Source organism: Clavelina lepadiformis, chromosome 6, assembly GCF_947623445.1.
Source record: "Clavelina lepadiformis chromosome 6, kaClaLepa1.1, whole genome shotgun sequence".
In the NCBI taxonomy this organism is placed as follows: Eukaryota; Metazoa; Chordata; class Ascidiacea; order Aplousobranchia; family Clavelinidae; genus Clavelina; species Clavelina lepadiformis.
Genome location: NC_135245.1, coordinates 20,586,131 through 20,606,762, shown reverse-complemented (window position 1 = coordinate 20,606,762; position 20,632 = coordinate 20,586,131). Strand labels below are relative to the sequence as shown.

The following is a 20,632-nucleotide window of genomic DNA, read 5'->3' as shown; positions in this document are numbered from 1 at the left end:
TAAAACGCCTTTGATCAAAAATATCAACAGGGAATGGCGTTGGGTGGTTAACTACGCGTCAGTCGAATGCATAAACAACCGATATTTTCTGAAAAATAATCAAACAGTTTCCGATTCAAAAATGACAGATGACAAGCACCATAAAGATACTAATGCAAAATGAAATAATAAACAATAAAGTGGTCTATCAGCTCTTTAAAAAACAAGATTATCAAAATTTACGCGGTTTGTTTGTTTACGGTATTTATATCTTTGTAGTTCTAAACAAATAAAACAAGAAATTTGAAATGTCCTATGTACAATTTTATGTTTTAAATATTTTATTATTAAAATCTATTAAGCTATCAATTACTTTCTTGAGCCGAAATTCAACTACGAAAAGTTTCAGATTGAAAAGTTGCTAAGTCCCCCATATTTTTAAAGAAACCATATTGGCAAACCACAAAACGTTCCTAGTTACGGTGCTCACTCACGCGAAAAATGTCAATTGACGTCGTATTCAAAGTGAAAAGTTGTTGTCAAAAAGTATTGCTGTCACTACTGTAGTTTACTGAAAAAATCGTGTATTCGAAACTATTTTTCGCAGTTTCTTGTTAACATAACTTAATCAATAAAACATAATAACTTAAGCCTAACCTAAAGCTACTTTCTAATCAAAATCTAACTCCAAAAAAACTTAAATACCTAAAATAAACTTTTTGCATAGCCTACCCGTTCCGCAGGTCCTTCTAATATTACCGCATATCTCAATAGGCTGCGTGACCTACTTACGGTGAAATAGTCACTTCAAAAATGTATTTTTAATTTTGAAGGAATTCTTTGTATACTTTATAATAATGGTTTTGTAATGAAATGGTTGTATGTCGTACCTTATCCTGTAAGGGCGACCAAATCACTACAACGTTTGTCGGTTGAAATGTTTATTATCCTTGATGATAAATGAGCCTCAAGGTCGTTGTTCTGCTTTTCTTAGTCTTAGAATTAATTGTACACCTTGACAACTGTATATTCTGATTATATTGAAGCTTCTTTGAACGAATACATCAAGATAAAACATTGTGACAGCAACAGCATAAAGACATGTTGCGGTGTTGAACCTAATAGCAAGAAAGGAATGAATAACTCACAACAAGCACAAAGAGATTGATTACGTCACGCAGTGTTATGCTTCACTGATTCGATAGACGAGAATTCTATGTTTTCCACAAACTTATATTACATTAATTCATAATATTATCACAGTTTGATAAGCTAACAAGTCCAAATTGAAAGAAAATGTTTTAAACTCCTAGAAAACCAGCTAGGCTTCTTCAGTTGGTATTGAATTAGACTTGTAGCGTAGTCAATACATACCTGTATTGACTTTGCTTATAGTTCATGCTTACATGGTATGTTATAGCTTGAGTTGTTCAGGCTATATTCAATGAGTCTTGCATCAATCGGTCGTGAAATCTTCTGCTGCCAGAATTATGATATGATTGAACTTGCATTCTACTCGACAAAGATTGTCACTGTAAATGTTAATTTCATTGATATCATGATATCAGTCAGACTAGAACAACATCACGAGATGCAGGCTTTAGTAGCCGACAGCAGATGAAATTCCAAATTACACTGAAAAAGGATGATACAAGCAAAACGATTATACTTACATCTTGAAAATCGTGCACATCATAGCATAAGACAGGACATTGTATAGATATGCTGTTTATTATTCTCAACACATCTAAGGAAGTCTGGGCCTTGTGATTGTAACATAAACACATTTTCTCGTAATGTGATAAGCATGTTTCTATAACTTTATGTCATAAGTGAATGAAATGAAGCTTCAAAACTATAACAAACTAGGAAGAAAATTCATATCTTAATCACCTTCAGGTGCAAAACAAGACCGTTACTGAAAACGGATATATAAAATATAATGTTTATATGCATTTGGATGCTTTAATGACTATTGCTTAAACTATTGATTCTGTAGTCAATTTAAAGTTACAGTAGATAGACACCATTACAACTGAGAAAATTGCATTTATAAATTAATTTGCAAAAATTCAAGATTAGATTTTGTTAAAGTGGATCTCAGGTCAAGAAATCCGACCCAATCTATTTTTAAGCAGCAAGTCAGGTTTATACTAATTATTATATGAAGCCTGGTTCTTGAATAAATTTTGGTTTCAAACTTATGGAAGGCTTTTCAGCTATCTCACCTTCTGGAGGAAAGACCAATGGTACGATCTTTGCTTGGGTTTTATTTATTGTTCATAAATTTGCTAACCTCTGAGGTTTTTATTAATTTCTAGCAACAATACAAAAAAAACCATTGTCAAGTGTAAAGAAAAAGGATGTGGAAAACCTAAATGGCACATATCTAAAAATTGGAGCTGTTTTCTTGGTCGTTGCTGGTATTGCTTCCACTTTGGCTGCTACACTTACAGGTAGCTTGAATAGCATTGCCTTAGCTTTGGCTGCCAGTCTGCATACATTTTGTAGCATCAGCAGCAACTGCTAATTACATTAAAAATTCTTTTAAAGCTGTTTTCTGCATGGAAATTCATGATACCTTAATATTTCAAATGTGAGGTTCCAATGCATTCTAGATTAAATTTAGTCAATTTTTTTAACCCTCAATTCAATAACAATGCAGATATCAAACAGCAACAGTAGAATATAGTAACCAAGTCATTTTTTGAAGACTCGAGTCAAGTCAAGTTATTTTGGAAATTAACTTAAGTCAATTCGAGTCAAATTACTAATTGGATGAAGTCAAGTTAAAGTATAATGCAAGTCGTCAAATCAAGTCATGCCATTGGCTGTACGTTTAACCGATTGTTCGTAACGAAATCAAATGTCTGTAATTAAGTTGGCTAATAAATTAACAACTAGTACTTTAAAAATGTGAGTCGACACAAGTCGAGTCATTGACTCGAGTGGTTACTACACTGAACAGCAATCTGTGCTTCATTTGATCAAACTTGGGATGGGACGAGTACTTACCCAAGTACTGGCATTCTTGGACATGGTCCAGTGCACATATCTGCAATATACAGTTGTACCTTTTATTAAGCCAGGATAAGTGTTATATCGAACAAAGTGACGCAACTGTAGCATTAACTAGTTTTGCCAGGTGTTTTTTGCCTGCATTGTATGATATTTTCACGAGCATTTGATGTGGATTTACTAATTATTGACATCATGCAATCCCACTGTGTATACGCAATATAATTAGGTGATGTCATTATAACGATATATACTGAGCACTCGACCGAATAACAATTGAAATGATTCAGACTCAATAACTACAATGGGAGAGTGTTTTTTATTGCTTGGTAGATAACAGTTTTATTTTAAATGATTTTATGATACATTTGCTTTTAATTTTAAATGTTCATAAATTTACATGTTCTATTTACTGTAAAATGAAGTTGATCACTTAAACAGGGCCGTCGGATCCATGCCAGATTGTCAGAAGCAGCTATGAAGATAGCTGGGAACGGATGACATGTCCAGGTGAGCTGTTAAAGCTATTTATTTATTCTAAGGTTGTCTTGTCTCCCGCAGCAATTGGGCAGATACTTGTTTCATTTGAGAATGGCTCAGTTATAAAGAATACAATCTTCTCATAATTTCTTTATTGTTTTTCTGTTTGAGTCATATCTATGTGGCTATGATCGCTGTAATACCCCACAGTTTATCTGTTTTTCTCACTTTTTAGCAGGAGGCATGCGTAATGCTATGTGCAGTAATTTTCCTAAACGTAAAAAAAACTCTTTTAAACAAAGTGAATAGATTATAAAATAAAATTTAATGGTCGTTTTTTAAAAGCTAATTTTTTGTGAAATTTTCACTGTGACAACATCAAACTTTCATGATTTATTGCTGACCAAAACATACACCTGGAAGAACTCTTGCAGCATTGCTTCTCAAACATTTTGTTTCCTGCATTGAATCTACTTTACTACAAGGTATCTTCCACGTCTGCTGTGTGTTTACCAACAATCCAATCAGCTTCATCATTGGCCTGATCCTTTTACACAGACTGCTTCGATAAACGTCTTCCATAATTTTAAAACTTGTTGTAAAAAGTGGGCGTAAACATACCCAGGTAGCTGCCAACTAAAGCCCTGGCTGAAACACAAGAATGCGCTCACCTAGGTTTGCAAGGGTGTCACTTTCATTACACTCTGTATCTGTACAATCGTTGATTTACAGCAAGGGTCGGCAACCTACGGCCCACCAAGCGCAATTGTCCAGCCCGATACATATTAATTAGTTATCACAAGAATATGGCCCGCCGTTTCTTATTGATTTTCATACTGCAGTGTTAGCACTGTTTGAAAAAACTGTGGTATTGTTACGCCATAAGTACGTCGTATTAGTGTTGTTACGCCATAAAACTGGTGCGAAGGCGGTAGACTAGTATATCGTACTAAGTACGAGATCGTTTGTAGACTAGACTAGTCGTTATAGATACAAAGAGTGACGAATTGAAGGCAGAATTTCATACAAAGGGCATATCGCTGCTTGACTTTTACAAAAAGTACCAGCTTGACCAACAATGCAAAAACATGGCATCGATGTTTGGTTGCACGTACACATGTGAGCAAATGTTTTCATCAATGAATTTCATGAAGAGCAAGCTAGGATCACGCATTTCCGACGCCCATTTAGAAAGTGTTCTGTTTCTTGCTTCATCTGACTTGTCACCAGATGTTGAAAAACTTTCACAAAGCAAGCAGCTTCAAGTGTCACATTATTGCTGTGTTGTTGAAGTGTGAATATATATATTTTGCTCTCTTTGTGATTGGTATGATTGAGTTTGCAGTAATGTAGCGTATTATACTGAACTGAGTCTGAATTATAGTATTAGTAAAAATTCCGGCCCGCTGAAGAGTTGTATACTCGACATTTGGCCCGTGACTAGCAAAAGGTTGCCGACCCCTGATTTACAGGCTCACTAATAACCCTTTAATTGCTGACATTCCTAAGGTTTTATTCTTGAGTGAAGCAGCAACATGCCAAGTTGTTGGTTTGTTGATCAACATTGTGACCAATCTTGACACATACCTGAGCTTTATTTACCTCAATATCAGCTTCATCATGGAAAAAGTTGTTGGTCGTGTTGCTGTTGGTGTACGCATATGTTGCATTAGAAACTACAGTAGAGCTTTTTAGTGCCTGTTTCGATCTCCAAACAGCCAGTTTAAACACCTGCAGCCCCGTTCTAAGCTGGAACCTGGAGCAACAATTTTTCGATGATCTTGATGAAGTTAATATTTCCGATTTGTGTTTCCCTGAACCCAAAAATTGTGCTTTTGCCACATTTTTGCAGTGGAAAACAAGGTTTTTAAAATTTGAAAGCAAGGGATTTTTAGTTAATGACAAATCAGACCTTGTGGTGAAGTTTTTTAGGCTAAGCTTGCAGCCCTGCACAGTCTCAGCTTTTTCGTTTGTTCTGAGCTTTTGCTGTTTTTACTGATTTGTTTACTCTGTACTTGTATTAATTATAGTCATTACTTGCCAATTGCAGGTTGAAATTTTGTTCAAACTTTGTGTTTTAGTCAGGTCTTTGTTCCTGGAGCCGTGCATTTTCAACGGAGGTGTATACCGATATATTTCCGATATATAAATACTGATGTATTTCATAAGATGCCATGCTACTAACCTACTACTATTGGCTGAATTCACATAATTTAACAGCAACCCTTCCAAAATTAAGAATTGATGGAGATTTGACAGCTGAGCAATCACATGTTCATAGCTGCAACTGATGGCACTGACTACTGACCGACCCATTGAGCTAGATATTCCAAATTGAGCGTTCATCCATAAACCTCAGTTTTTGACATAATGAACTCTGGAGCTGGAGCTAATTTATGATAAAAGAGAGCTACGGAGCTGAAGCAATTTAACATTTACGCCTGCTCCAAAGCCCTGATGTTAGTAGTATCAGATCTTAATAGTTTTAAGATTTTTAGCTTCTTCGCTTCATTTGTTATTTTTGAGTTTGTTCATATATAGAAGCCGACAATGCTGCTGTAGCCAGAATATATTCTGGTATATACACCTATTATCACGCTGAAGTACAGCAGTTGGCAGATCTCATTACATTCTGTCATCATTCTACGTGTGTGTATGAAATGAGAGATGAACTACAGCTATTTCTTGAAGCTAATGGGAAACAGGATCTCCTTCTGCCATTTTCATCAGAGGGATTTCAGTTGGCGTTGGCATACCTCGCAGACATTTTCCAGGCCCTTGATAGCTTAAATCTGCTCTTACAAAGTAAGAATGCTAACCGTATCAGTGTCTACGATGCCGTTCTTGCTTTCGTGGTGAAACTGGTCCTGTAGCATCGCCGAGTTTAAAAAAGAAACGCAGCTTCATTTCCCAACTTAGATACTGCACTCAAGAATAAAGGAATTGAACTGGAGGGCAAGCTTAAGACTGAAGTTGAAACCCACCTTCGACTTTTAAAACAGGAATTCCAACGCTATTTCCCAGACTTGGGTGACACTGAACTTCCAGAATGGAAAATGACAAGGAATCCCTTTCGGCTTAACGAGGACATTCTTTCGGACGATTTGCAGGAGGAATTCTTGGAAATGAAGTGCAGTTCCACTACAAAAGATGACTTTGAGGCAATGCCACTAACTAATTTCTGGGCGAAACATTGGCACATATATAAGAGTGTGGGTAGTGTGGCTATACGTACACTTCTTCCATTTTCATCCACATTCCTGTGTGAAAGTGGCTTTTTCTACACTCGTCAATATAAAGACAAAACCTAGGAACAAACTTGACTGTGAAGCCGACCTAAGATATGCATTATCTTCTACAAAGCCTCGAATTAAACGTTTGGTTTTCCAAAAACAACTTCATCCTTCCCATTAATGAAATTTAATTGCAATTAAATTTTTGTTTTCTTTAATACTCTTTTATTTTGCGATGATGTGGGGGGTGGGATTGCTTAGGTACCGTCAAAGGGGCATGTCCCAAAAAGTTAAAGAACCCTGTCTTAGCTGCAATAATACAATAATATTTGTTTCGTAGAAGTGGATTGTGAATTTGATATGTCACTGTGCTCCTCGCCCTGCCCTTTTGGTTATGAAAAAGACAGCAATAGATGCCCAGTGAGCTGTTTGTGTGCAGGGGACACCAAAACATTTGAAGGCGACATCCATATCAGCGAGAATGAACTGCCAAAATTCATGCAGGTAAACCACAAATCCTATACTTTAGCTTCTACTTTTAAATGGTGTTGTTGTTATTTTTCAGGTTAATTTAACTTGGTAAAGGGTTGTAAGTACAGTAGTCGCCGCTTTGTAAGCCCAGCCACCTGTTAAGCCCAATTTAGCACGGTCCCGATTTACTCCATTTGTTTCTGTAGTAAAATGCCCCAATTTATAAGCCTAAAAGTCTGTTTAATAAGTCCTCAATCTGGTCGGCAAACTATCTACAGTATCCCAAGCAGCTGTTGGGTCACAAACGTGATTGTTGGTCGTTATTTGTACATGTAATCATAGTTTGATGTACTATAACTGTAGCGATGTGTGAATCAGAATTTTAAGAACTACAGTAACGTGAAATCTTAGCGAAGTGTGCAGCCAAAATTGCTAATTAAGTTGTGCGACATGCGACATGCGACATGCGACAACAAACTGGTCTGTTGCGTGGGTATTGTGTACAGTCATTTATAGGCTCTAGCTTGACGAAAACACACATCTCGTTTTGCAAGTCCATCCGCTTAACAAGCCCAAAATGAGCCTGTTCGATAGCGAGTGAGGTTCAGCAATTGTAACATTTCTGCTTGATCTTTCAAGGATATGATCTTTCAAGGATATGTTCTTTCAAGGATATGATCTTTCAAGGATATGATCTTTCAAGGATATGATCTTTCAAGGATATGATCTTTCAAGGATATAATCTTCACGTAGTTCTGTGGCAAGCTTGAATATGAAACCTCATCTTGAAACCTCGTCCTTTCACAAATTCTTCCATTATCTGAAGTCGGTCTCTTTCCAATGCTAAGGGATAATTGGGAAAACTTATTATAACTGCTTCCTGAGGTGTTCATTTCTTCTCGGTAAATGACTCTATGACATCACAAATCAAATCAATTCATCAGAAAATAGAAAGACAATGTCTGAAGATAACAAAATGTTTAGAATCGATAGTTTTAGTATAGCGGTCATATTGACCGTTAACGGCCTTTGGAGGTAAACCACCTTCTAAAATATTTCTAAACGCAGTCTTCGGCTCAGCATAAGAATTCCTGCTTATTACTTCGGAAAACTCAAGATATTCTGCGCCTTAAAATTTCAAAATGACCATATTGGCCGTTATAGTGTTAAAACATAACTACATCCCATTTTTTATTTGAATTTAACCGGCAAGGTTTGACAAAGGCATCGTTGGGCATCTTCAGGGTTCGATATCTGTACTAGCTGTGAGGAACACTGCACTGCAGTCCAAAAATGTGACCAATTTTTGTTAACTTATGACACACATGTGTGTTTTTGTTTGTTTATTGGCATGTTTCATTGTTGGTTTGGTGAAGGGCACCGAAAACTTTCTTTGGACTTATTAAGACGGGGGTGACAACCTTATGGTACACGACCATTAAAAACTGTCTAACAAAAATGGGTGATTGTTGGTAGTTGCACTGTAATACAGGCTTACAAAACACAGTTATTGAGAAAGCCATAATTGCGTCTATTTCTTAGCAACTACATTCAACAAGCAATTGAAGTGTTAGTAAATTCTAAGTGTAGTTTCAAGGTTTAATTTAGTGAAAGTTTTGAGGATTCATTTTTTTGTTGTTCATTGTTGAGTTTTGCTCAAAGCCACCCATAAATCATCTTACAGTTGCAGACGGTTCCTTTGCTGATTCTTGACAAACATGATTGTTGAACTTCAACAAAAACTGTTAGATGTATGGAACAGCTTGGTATTCCATTGTAAGAAAGAGGCTGATCCATGACCTGTGAAGATTTCTGTCATTTTAAATATTTTAATACCACATTGTGCTTCTGTTCAGGCTTATGGTTATCATAAAGAGAATGAAGATTTCTCACTCCTTGTTGGGTCAGCAATAAAACAAACTACCACCAAAACGGTAAAAAACTTTCTTTGGGACGATGAAGTTGAAAATGGAAAATATGTAATTTACTTCACAGCAGATGACAATGCAAGTAAGTTTCCCTCATTGTTGCAAACTTTTTTGCCACTCTGGTCCTAAAGTTCTGGGTTGGTGATGTTTTAGGTACAGATGCAGTTGGAATGAAGGAGATAAAAAAAGCACATAAAATGTTTGAAGAAAAATCCTGCTTCAAATTTAAACCTTATGTACCATCATCAAATTCTTTCCATGTTAAATATATTTCAGATGGTGGATGTTGGTATGTGCTAACTAACACACTTTTTATTGAACCAGCTGAGATCAGTGTTCATATATTTTTGTTTAAGGTAGTTAAATTTTAAGTTAAAAGTCTTCATGTATCTAAAATGCAAACAATAGGTTTCACCATTAAACAGTTTGTGAAATTATACAGCTCCCAAAAGGTGGTACGCAAGCTTCAAACAACAAAATGACTAACAGCATGATGATTTAATCAATGTGTAACTTATTATATATTAATGCAGTCAGACCTCGTTAATACAGACCATTTTGTTTCGTCATAAAATGTCGGTTTAGCGAGGTATCAGGATTATCGGAAAGCAAAAAACCAATCAATGTTGCAAATGTAGCACGGTGTTCAAAAAGCAGTATGCCCTTACTCCAATTCAAAGTATGTGTAGGAGTTTAAAGAGTGAAACTGCAACATTATTATGCATAGATAACCGGCCATTGTTTTCGTCAACTAACTACTGTATCTAGGACAATCGTGAATCATTTTCGCTTCACTCTTAATAATCCGGTTTATCGGATTTTATTGCTATTTATTTGCACATTTTTTCCAAAAAGTTTATGTCGGAGTCGGGACAGTAGGTTAAATGGGATTAAATTCCAGATTAAAGGGGTAAAATTCATAGGAAGAAATCCGTTTCCAGCAGTTTTGTGTCGGATAACGGGGATTCCGGTTCTTCGGGTTAACGACTTCTCATTGTATATGTATAATACAGTATATATTGTATTGTTGTTATGTAATATGTACTATACATAACAAGTAACTTATTTTTGATTAAACATATTGTTGAGACAAAACGCAAATTTTGACGCAAGCAAACTAGGTTTAGTTTTAACTGGTTTAACGACGTAGAATCCTGTTTTTCTGTGCAACGCTTAGTTACTTGTGACTTTATTTCAGATGATTTTTAAGATATCTTCATAAACCCTTTTGTTAAAGCATCAAATTTTTTTTTGTTAACATTTTTGCCTGCAGCAGTTACTATTGCACGTTGAAGCGCCGAGATGTAATAGTTAATCAATTGGCGTTGAGTTACAAATTCTTTGAATTTAAACAATCAGCATGGTCAGCAAGGAGGGTTGGACCCCAGGAAATCTCGTGATCTCGTGATTTTAACGCTTTTTGCTATTTCTGTATCATAGAATTTTTAATGGAAAGTACCTCTTAACTTGACGGCAATGAATTTTTGCATAATTAATTTTGTTAAACTGTCAGTAATTCATAGATAATAGCCTATATAGAATGAACAGATAAGAGCCGAAAATTGTTTTTAAATGAACTTTTATTGCTTATACGTAGATCAAGCTTGTAGTAATGAAGCAGGGTGGGCTGTACTACATGTTAGGCCTAACTCTATCAAACTGGCACTTTCTAGCTTTGTACTTATCTTTGACCGAGTATCTTAAGTAAAACTCTCGTTAGATGTTCCAAGACTTTATCGGTGTCAATACAGCTGGATGCTACAAGTCATGCTCACATATGATGGCATTGAAGACAATTTTGAAATCATGTCGTTTGAATCTTTGCAGACGATTTTAGAAATTGATCTGATGGTTGGAGATTGTTGATTACGTAAAAAAAAACTCAGAAAATCCTGATCCTGGGATTTTTAAATTTTATCCAAGCCTTAACAACCTGGTGCAAAGTGGTGCCATGAAACAGCACAAAAGTGACCAAATTTTCAGCCACAAATAATTTACTGCCCCTAATAAATGTTCACAACCAGACTTACAACGTCATTGAGCAAAGCATTGTGTTGAAACAATTAATTGGGCAATTCATATTTTTAACGAAAAAAATCATAGTTTTGTTACTATTTTCAACTGTAACTGTTAGAAGCATCATCTTGAATGACTTATAGGTCTGACATTGGGAAGTCGTATGATGATCCTGAAAAGCCTCAGCTGATAGGGATGCCTTGGTTCTGCAGAAAATGGAAAAATGTCTTCCATGAAGTATTACACATGTTGGGTTTCTTCCACGAGCAATCAAGACCAGACCGTGACGATCACGTCATAGTTAAATTTGACAATATTATGGAAGGTGAGTTGATTATAAATGCCAGCTCAAGCCGCGTTATTATCAATGTAAATGGGATTTACAGGCCAGTCACACAACAAAAATCTTCCTTTTATATCAGCGGCCGGGCTCATGTACTTTGGTGTTGATCTCAAAATAGCATTTTGACTAGCAATAGGAATAACTGAGTTTGACATTACGCATTCTTAGAATTGCAACGAAATGATTCAAAGGCATATAAATGTTATTTCTTATTTCGATTTAATCACACTTTGCATTTTTATTGCCGTACTTTTAGCCAAGAAAAACATAAACACAACATACACATCGCATTCAATATTCGTCTCCCACTTGAAATTTATGCTAACAATCATTGGTATCAAGAGAAACAAAATTGATAATACGATTTAATAATTCAATAAACCATGCACATAAGCCATATTTCATTTGTGCCTTTTTCAAAACGATTGTTTCTTGTTCTAGAATTACTGTACTTGCTGGCAGCAGATGTCTAAAAAGCACAAAGTATAAAACACAGATATGCAAAAGCCACTGCTTAGATAAACATAAGGTGTGGGAATTGGAAAGCCAAAGGTTTTCAAACCATGGCCTTTTCCACAACATTTATCTTTTCTTAGCCAAACATTGTGAATAAAAAATTGGATCATATACCAGCAATAATGAACCACATAGATTTACCAACTGATGACACCAACTCAAAAGAATATGACTTCAATATCTTATTACACCTGATAAAGCAGGCTTATGCCAGCAAGAGCTTGTGTTGAAGTTTGACGTAATAACATTTATTCCTGAAGTGCAACATATTATGTTAACGACTCATGTTTACAACAATGTGAACATGAACCACACAAAATTGTAAATCAATCACCTCATTTTTGTGCTTGTTGCTAGATTTTAAAACTTGTATAAAATTATTCTATTTAAATTACAGAAATTGCATCGTACTGTTTTATTGGTAAAAGACATATCATACATATTTATAATATGGTTAAAGTAAGGGGCAAGTCCAAAACCAAGATGATCTTAAATCAAAGAGTAGTTGCCGTTAAATATACTGGAGGAAGGATTTGTATTAATATGTAATGGTTAAACAATTATTGCCATAAATAAGTGGCAAAAATCGCATATTTATCGATTAACTATCACCATCAACAACTAGAACAACAAGTAACCTGCTGTGTTTGACTATTATCAGTCTATTATAAGTTCTTTACTCTGACCAAAAGTCTGTTAAATATTTTGAATATTCTTTCTTGTGAGCATGTTGTTTGAAAAATATAATTGTGCAAGGTATAAGCTATAGGGAAAGTTAGGATCGTTTTATTTTATGCTTGACTGAGCGCATGAGTAATTTTTTTACCCGTAAAGTCTAGTTTCAAAAAATCTTTTCCAAACCAGGTCATAATCATTACAATTTGGAGACGTATTCCATTTGAAATGCGGTAGTTAAACTATATCACATCTACCAAAGCTACTCTAATTTAAATGCCGGTCATCAAGCATGTTATTTTTACATTGTGACGTCATAATGATCACCCTCATCATCATAATAGGAGGCCAAATTTGCGACACAATTTAGGTGATAAACTGGCCTTATCATAAAAGATATTTTCCTTATTATATTTACCGGCAACTATTGTTTGATTTAAGAATTGGTTGTTGTTGCAATCTTTAAAGGTTTCGAAGATAACTATGAAAAGCGTGACCCTAAAGAAGTGATTGACTTGGGTTCTCCATATGATTATAAATCAATCCTGCATTATGGATTTTATTTCTTTAGAGTAAAAAAAGGTCTCCCTACAATGACACTGTTAGACGGTAAGAGACCTGTTTTTCTTCGTATTATTTTGATTAATATCAGTATTAAAGTGTCATGAAATATTGTTTGGTTTTTACAAATTGCAGATAATAACTTATATCTTTGTTTTTCATATTTCTATGTACTGTTGAAAGAAATGAACTTAGATTACTTTGACACAATTTTTTTATCAGTAGAACAAGTGCAGAAAATAAATGTTACATTTAAATCAGAAGTTTTCAACCAGTGGACTGCGAGGTCTTTACAAAAAAATAATGTTTTTTATATGTTTTGTTTTGTAAGTTAAGGAGATTACTTCTACCGAGTAATCGAATAAACTTTGAATAAGCAGCTTTATACCACTTTTTGTGCATTACTGTGATCTATAAATAGTATATTAGTTGATTCAAATCAACCAAATGTTTGGAGCAATAAAATTGATAACTTTTCAAGCATCTTTCAAGGTTTAAGCAATATTCATGAAGTGGTTTTTCCAACTTCAAAGCAGTTTAAGAACTTGTTGCATTAGTTTCAACATCATGCTAGTCATCATAGTAAATAAACAATACTTCTAACTGTTTTGTAGCCAGTTGTTCTTTCAGCAATGTTGCTGTTTTAAGTTGTTTAGACTGTGCATGTTGCTCTTCCTTTACTTCTTTAAGATGTGTTATTTTCGTAACAAGAAACGATGCTCAAGTTTGATTGAGTGCAGTCTGTGATCAACACAACTCTTTATTATATGCCATGTTCAATAGAAAAGTAGTTGATGGAATGATCTATCGGTTGCTCAACGCAAATCTTGATTTATTTTACATAAAATTCAATTATCAAAAGATGCTCGTGATTGATAGCTATCGCTTACAAATAACCAGCCTCAGCTCTGCTTATGAAGGAACTTTTCTCTATAGGTATATGTTTGTGATGTGATGTCTGCTTTCAGCAAGCAAGAAATTTAAGTTTAGAAAAAAATCAAAAAAAAAAAAAGAAAATTTCCAAAAAAGGAGATGGGGAGGAAGTTCAGTTTTAGTGCTTTTGCTTGTTTTTACCAAATAAAGCAATTTAGCTGTGATTACATGTTTAAATACGTTAAATGTGTTTTTGTTTTGTAAAAAAATTTAAACTTTTCTTTAGTGTAGGGGATCGAGCAGATCTTTGCTCGTTTAAGTTTTACGTCCGAGTTTATTTTGCTTGGTAAATTTCATTTTGACATCACAATGAAATGTATGTTTTGAAATGGGGAATTTGAAAACATTTGAGATTGTGAAGAAACACCGAGAATGATGCACATGAATTTGTGATGTTGACACTAGATTGGTAGATTCCGGGAGGTTGGCTGCTTAAAGAGTAGATCTTGGGACACAAAAGGTTGGGCACCCAAAATATATTCTGATGTATTGCGTTCAAACACCGTTCGTTGCGTTCACACGTTTACTTGGATACCCCAAAAAATTTAAAAATTGCTTAAGTTCATGCAAATCACGCCTTTGCCATGCGTCCAACTCATGATCACCATGAAGCTGTTAGGTCTCATTTGCATTTTGTTCTTATCTACCCACTGAGGACACTGATAACACTGAGGACACTGATAACGGAGGTGTAGGAGTGTATAACGGAACCCAAGATGAATCGATAAACAAAACAAAGGTAATAAAATTAATCATACGCGATTTTGATAGTCTTCAAATGCAGTATGGTGGAATTTGACAAGACGATAACTGTTAAATGTTACCACGTTAACATTGCCATACAAGCAATTGCTTTCAAAACGATTTAATGAATACTGTTGGTACTTCAGCAACGAATTATACATCATTTGTTCTTGTAGCAAAGACAAAAATGTTATTGGGCTTATACCCCCACTACACCTCTACTCATGCTTTGTTTTACCAATAACTGGTTTAGTAAGATTTTTGTAGAGAAAACGTATAAATTGGTTATTGGATAGTCATTCATTCCGTATGTCCTCAGCAACAACTTAACTTTAATAAAGTCCACGAGACCACAGTGACTACTTTGCAAGTTGGTGCTGTTTCATACAACATGTTTAGAAATGCCTGATTTTAAAGGGAGCAGGAACAGCCCGGAAAAGTATCCTATCAAGAAAAATCTATCACCGTCACCAATCAAGAAATCATCAGCGAAATCTATGACATGTCACTCTCCAACATTTGACATTATATTGCTACAGATTTGTGTATCTTCATGATGCATTGTTATTCAACCACCTCGAAATGACGCAAGCCTCATCCTATTGGGTTGCAAAACCATTGGTTCATCGTCATCCCTCAAATCCACTTGTTATTGTTCAAGATTGTGGCTTCAACTTGAACATCTGCTCTATTCACCTGAGTTTGTTTCCTCAGACTACAAGACTAGCTCAAGATGAAATAAAAACTGACACATGCGTGTGAATTCACAAGGAGTCTGTGGAGAAAATTGAATTATATGTATGTACATACATCAAGTTGGCAAATGTTCTACAGCCCCTCATATACATATTAAGACAGGAGAGAAGCTCAGAAAAATATTGACAATAGACTTTTGTTTACAGCGGACTAATACTGTTTACAAAAAATAACTAAGATGTTTCGAACTATACGTCATCCCTTCTCCAAGTGAAAATTATAAAATAACTATAAACAATAAACATATGGTTGGTATTGAACTTGTGTTTTTTATAAAATAAAATTTTGATCATTTTGTGTTGTCATAATTATAAAGATTTTTAAAATGCTTAATTATTACTCTAACAGCAGAATGAAATCTAGTCCGCAACAGGTAAACTACTAGTTGTAGGGCAAAAATATATTGCAATTTTTGCATTTGTTTAGCTGATAGCAATATTTTGGCACTTTTTTCTTTCATTTGAAAAATGTTTTGATTTTAGGAACTGTGGTTCGTGGTCAACCTGGTGGTAAAGAACCCACACAACACGATATTGACGAGTTGAACAAACTGTATTGTGATAAACTAAAAGGTAAGACGTTTAGTTCAGCGCTTTAAGTTGGTGTAGTTGGTCATTCTTCCTTTTGCAGGTGGTGGCTCCACTGGCGGGGGAACGACTGGTGGCGGCTCTACTGGCGGCGGCTCCACTGGCGGGGGAACGACTGGTGGCGGCTCCACTGGCGGGGGAACGACTGGTGGCGGCTCTACTGGCGGGGGAACGACTGGTGGCGGCTCCACTGGCGGGGGAACGACTGGTGGCGGCTCTACTGGCGGCGGCTCCACTGGCGGAGGAACGACTGGTGGCGGCTCCACTGGCGGGGGAACGACTGGTGGCGGCTCTACTGGCGGGGGAACAACTGGTGGCGGCTCCACTGGCGGGGGAACGACTGGTGGCGGGGGAACGACTGGTGGCGGGGGAACGACTGGTGGCGGCTCTACTGGCGGGGGAACGACTGGTGGCGGCTCTACTGGTGGGGGAACGACTGGTGCCGGCTCTACTGGCGGGGGAACGACTGGTGGCGGCTCCACTGGCGGGGGAACGACTGGTGGCGGCTCCACTGGCGGGGAAACGACTGGCGGCGGCTCTACTGGCGGGGGAACGACTGGTGGCGGCTCTACTGGCGGGGGAACGACTGGTGGCGGCTCCACTGGCGGGGGAACGACTGGTGGCGGCTCCACTGGCGGGGGAACGACTGGTGGCGGCTCCACTGGCGGGGGAACGACTGGTGGCGGCTCTACTGGCGGGGGAACGACTGGTGGCGGCTCTACTGGCGGGGGAACGACTGGTGGCGGCACCACTGGCGGGGGAACGACTGGTGGCGGCTCCACTGGCGGTGGAACCGGTACTGGTAGGTGATGGAACTAATAAGCTTAAAGTTGCTTTTTTTTAATTTTAATACCTTTTACATTTTTCTGTGACTGCAACGTGGATAGCTCTAGTCTCCATGTAACAAAGCTTTGCGTAGTGTATCCATTTTTATGTCTAGCAGGCTGCCTTCAACTCATGTGAAGGCCCAAAATCGACCTTGAAAGTCATTACACGCTTGTTTGTGAAAATGAGGTGGTTTTGTGCGTGTTGTGTTTGTAATCATGCATTTATTCGTGATGAATTTTACTGCTTTGTAAATCCCAATTATAACGCAACATTTGGAGAATGCTAAAATATATTTCAATTTTAAATTTTCCCACACATTCTTAACGACTAATGGATTCGAGCTTTCTATTTGGTGCATCAGTTTAGACAAAGTGTAAGATCTGAGAAAAACAAAAATCATGTCTTAAAGTTGATATTTATGATGGAATCTAAATCACCTGCAACATTCTTCATATACTAGCAATGACAATTAGCAGAGTTGCCTTTTAGCTCAGTCTAACTTAAAACAGGTCTTGATTAAAATTAATGCTTTAAGATTATGAAGTTTGCTTTTGTTGCACTAAGCATCAATCATCACTAAGCATCAATCATCACTAAGCATCAATCGTCTTTGACAGTTTGATGATTTTTTGTGGGCAAGGAAAACTTTTATAAAATGGTTTCGTAAACCTCGGTGGTCACATCTTAAACTTTGTATCAAGTTGATTCCATACAATTAAATTGAGGTCACTTAAAAGTGCAACTGCAGTCGTTGCAGCCACAAACAGCAAACCTTGGATTTGTCAAAATAACTTTTATATTGTTTTTAAGCAAACACGATATTTTCCATCATTGTGACAACAAAATTACTTAGCCAGAGTATTTTTGAAACGTTTTTACTTGCAATGTATGTTATCGTAGCTCACATGTTTGTAAATTATCGAGAATTTCGGCTGAATATTTATTGTTTAGGTGCTCTGCGCTGGGGTAGCTATAAACCATGGACAAAATGCACGTGTACCACCGAGTACAAATTGTCTTTTCGACAATGCATCGGTGGAATTCCATATGTAAGTAATTGTGAATGTATCCCATACTTAATATAATAACAAGCAAGATGTTGGCTGACACTGAATGTTTTTGAGACTTTATCAATTTCATATATTTTATTACAAGAACTACTAAGTACCTCAAATGCAAAGTTAGTTTATATATAAGAAGAGAAAATGTAGAAAATGTAATGTATTTAGAGAAAAATGTAGCATTTTGTGACTAATTTTTGACAACAAATGTTTATTTACTAAATACTTTTGAATAGTTTTTTCTGGTATACTTGCTGACGACTCTTCTTTGCTTTAAAGTCACTGGTTTCAGAATTTCCTTTTACTTCAAAGTAATTTGGCTACGAACTTTTGTTAATAATAAAACATTATGTTATTAAAAATAGAGAATTTGTTATTGCGGTGTTCCTGTAGAAATGCTACGAGAAATACCCCAAGGAAGAGAGATTAAAATACAAGGAGTGCACAGACAGCGAGCGTCCAAGCAATTGTGGACCTCAATCTGAATGGGAACCCTGGTCCAATTATGGAAAATGTTCACGCACTTGTGGACTCTCCTACAAACTCAGGTCGAACAGTGAAGTACAGCCCTAACCTTGCTTTGGATTTGTATTATTTGATATGAACTTGATGTTTAATTATGTGCAGATTCACCATAGGCTAATAAGTTTTATTCCAACTTTATTTCGGTGTTTCACTTCAGCAGTGACAGTGTTGTAATTACTCCAGTTCGCCTAATTGATTTGACTTGATTTAAGTTACATTGTGACGGCAAGAAAGACAGCTTTTGGAAACAAACACGAATGATTTTCTTAAAATTACAATTCTGTAAGAAGAATTAACCATAATGAATTGCAGACAGCCATGACGTCATAGTTACCGATTTAATGCAACGCATGGTGTGACGTGAGAATAGTTTTTAAGTTAAAGGCGTTGACTCAACTCGAGTCAAAAATAACTTGGGTACAACCCTGACAATGAGAGCAAATGACTTTGTCGAAGCCATGTAAGGTGTCGCCTAGTTTAATCAAGTTATCTGGGAAATGTTGCATAAGGTTTATTGCTTCTCTAATACCTGCGCTGTCTCTTCAGGTCAAGAATATGCAAGGGAGGGAAGAACAAGTGCGTTGGACACAGCTCAGAAGGACAAGCGTGCACTGTGGGGGAATGCACGGGAGGTATTTCACGCCACTCAACTCATACAAAGTGGTAAACTCAGATGTTTTTCTTTCAACTGCGATCAAAATATCCGTACAGGACCTCCTCAATGGTCTCCTTGGATTGAAGTATTCCAATGTCAAGTCACCTGCGGGGGCGGTAGAACGATCAAAACTCGTTATTGTCAAAGGAAGGGGAATGGGAAAGTGGAGTCTGCGGACCTCGACGAGTGTAAGGATGGTCAATACTTGGGCTCATACTATGAGGTCATAAACTGCAACACCCAGCCGTGTCCGTCCAATAGGGCTACTTACAGAGTGTACAGCACTGAGCCTAGTAAGCATACGCTTCAATTCCTGATGTCTGGTAACATAGATGACTTGTGTCAGTAATAAACCTACATTTGGAACTTGTCTTTCGTTTCATGAATTTCTTTCTTCCAGTAAACAAGATGTTCAGAAGAACGCCGATAAAACCGTCCAATAATCTCTGCCCGGCATCCAAAACACTTCGGTGGGTGTTTGGCGATTTTAACGGCGACAAGAGAAAAGATGTGATGTGTGGTGAGGACAGCGGCACTTTGTGAGTTTTACTTCACTGACCACTTTCTTGCTCTCTGCAAAGCTCTGTTTGATGCACAATCTTCTGTTAACAGCCATGTGGGGTATGCAGATGTATCTGGACATTTTGGCCAACCAGTCTGGTCTGGTTACATGCAGGACTGCAGTAGAGGGGCGAAATATTCAGCAGATTTTAATGGTGATGGCTTGGATGATTTGCTGTGTCAGGACAAAGATAAAAGGTAAGTGTCATAATTTTAGGATTTTGAAATATTTTATCCTTTGTTCAGTCAGCAATAACTTTCCATGGCCCCGGTTGCTCGGTTTGCGTTAAATTGTCGATTTTTTATATTCTTTATTATATTCTGGCAGATTGTTATCGATCAGGTTGTCCCACAACGGGCGCTTTAACGCAGATGCAGTTTATCAATCTTACTTCTGCACCGGGCCCAGCGATGAGGTCATTCTTCTTGATGCAAACGCTGATGGCAAAGCTGACATACTTTGCAATCATGGTCGTTCTAGACTTGAGATTTTGTCCACTAAGTGATGTGTGATTTTACTTCGTTAAAATTTTTATGATTGCTGGAAAATATAAACTTGACTTGACTTGACTCGCGTCGCAAATCAAATTAATTCTGGTCGTTATGGTATGACAAATTTATAATTCGCTTGTGCACTACTCGTGTGAGGTATTACACAACGAACATATCTGTCATAAAGACCGCATATGCTGGCGGTATATGTTAGAATGTGAGCGAGGACGATTGATGGTTGATAACTTGTTTTACTTCTGCTTCGATGGA

At 36.8% G+C, this 20,632-nt stretch overlaps 1 protein-coding gene across 1 annotated transcript; it reads left to right on the top strand.

The window, feature by feature from the left end:
* The first annotated feature begins 1,572 nt into the window (after window positions 1-1,572).
* LOC143463415 (uncharacterized) lies at window positions 1,573-20,440 on the top strand. Its single transcript, XM_076961880.1, has 17 exons — window positions 1,573-2,228; window positions 2,301-2,435; window positions 3,439-3,507; window positions 7,051-7,214; window positions 9,038-9,191; window positions 9,263-9,398; window positions 11,269-11,450; window positions 13,128-13,268; window positions 16,136-16,225; window positions 16,284-17,042; window positions 18,020-18,117; window positions 18,523-18,677; window positions 19,201-19,286; window positions 19,366-19,602; window positions 19,710-19,848; window positions 19,922-20,068; window positions 20,199-20,440. The coding sequence occupies exons 1-17, from the start codon at window positions 2,183-2,185 to the stop codon at window positions 20,374-20,376; spliced, it is 2,916 nt and encodes a 971-aa protein (XP_076817995.1). The 5' UTR covers window positions 1,573-2,182; the 3' UTR covers window positions 20,377-20,440.
* Window positions 20,441-20,632: the final 192 nt, after the last annotated feature.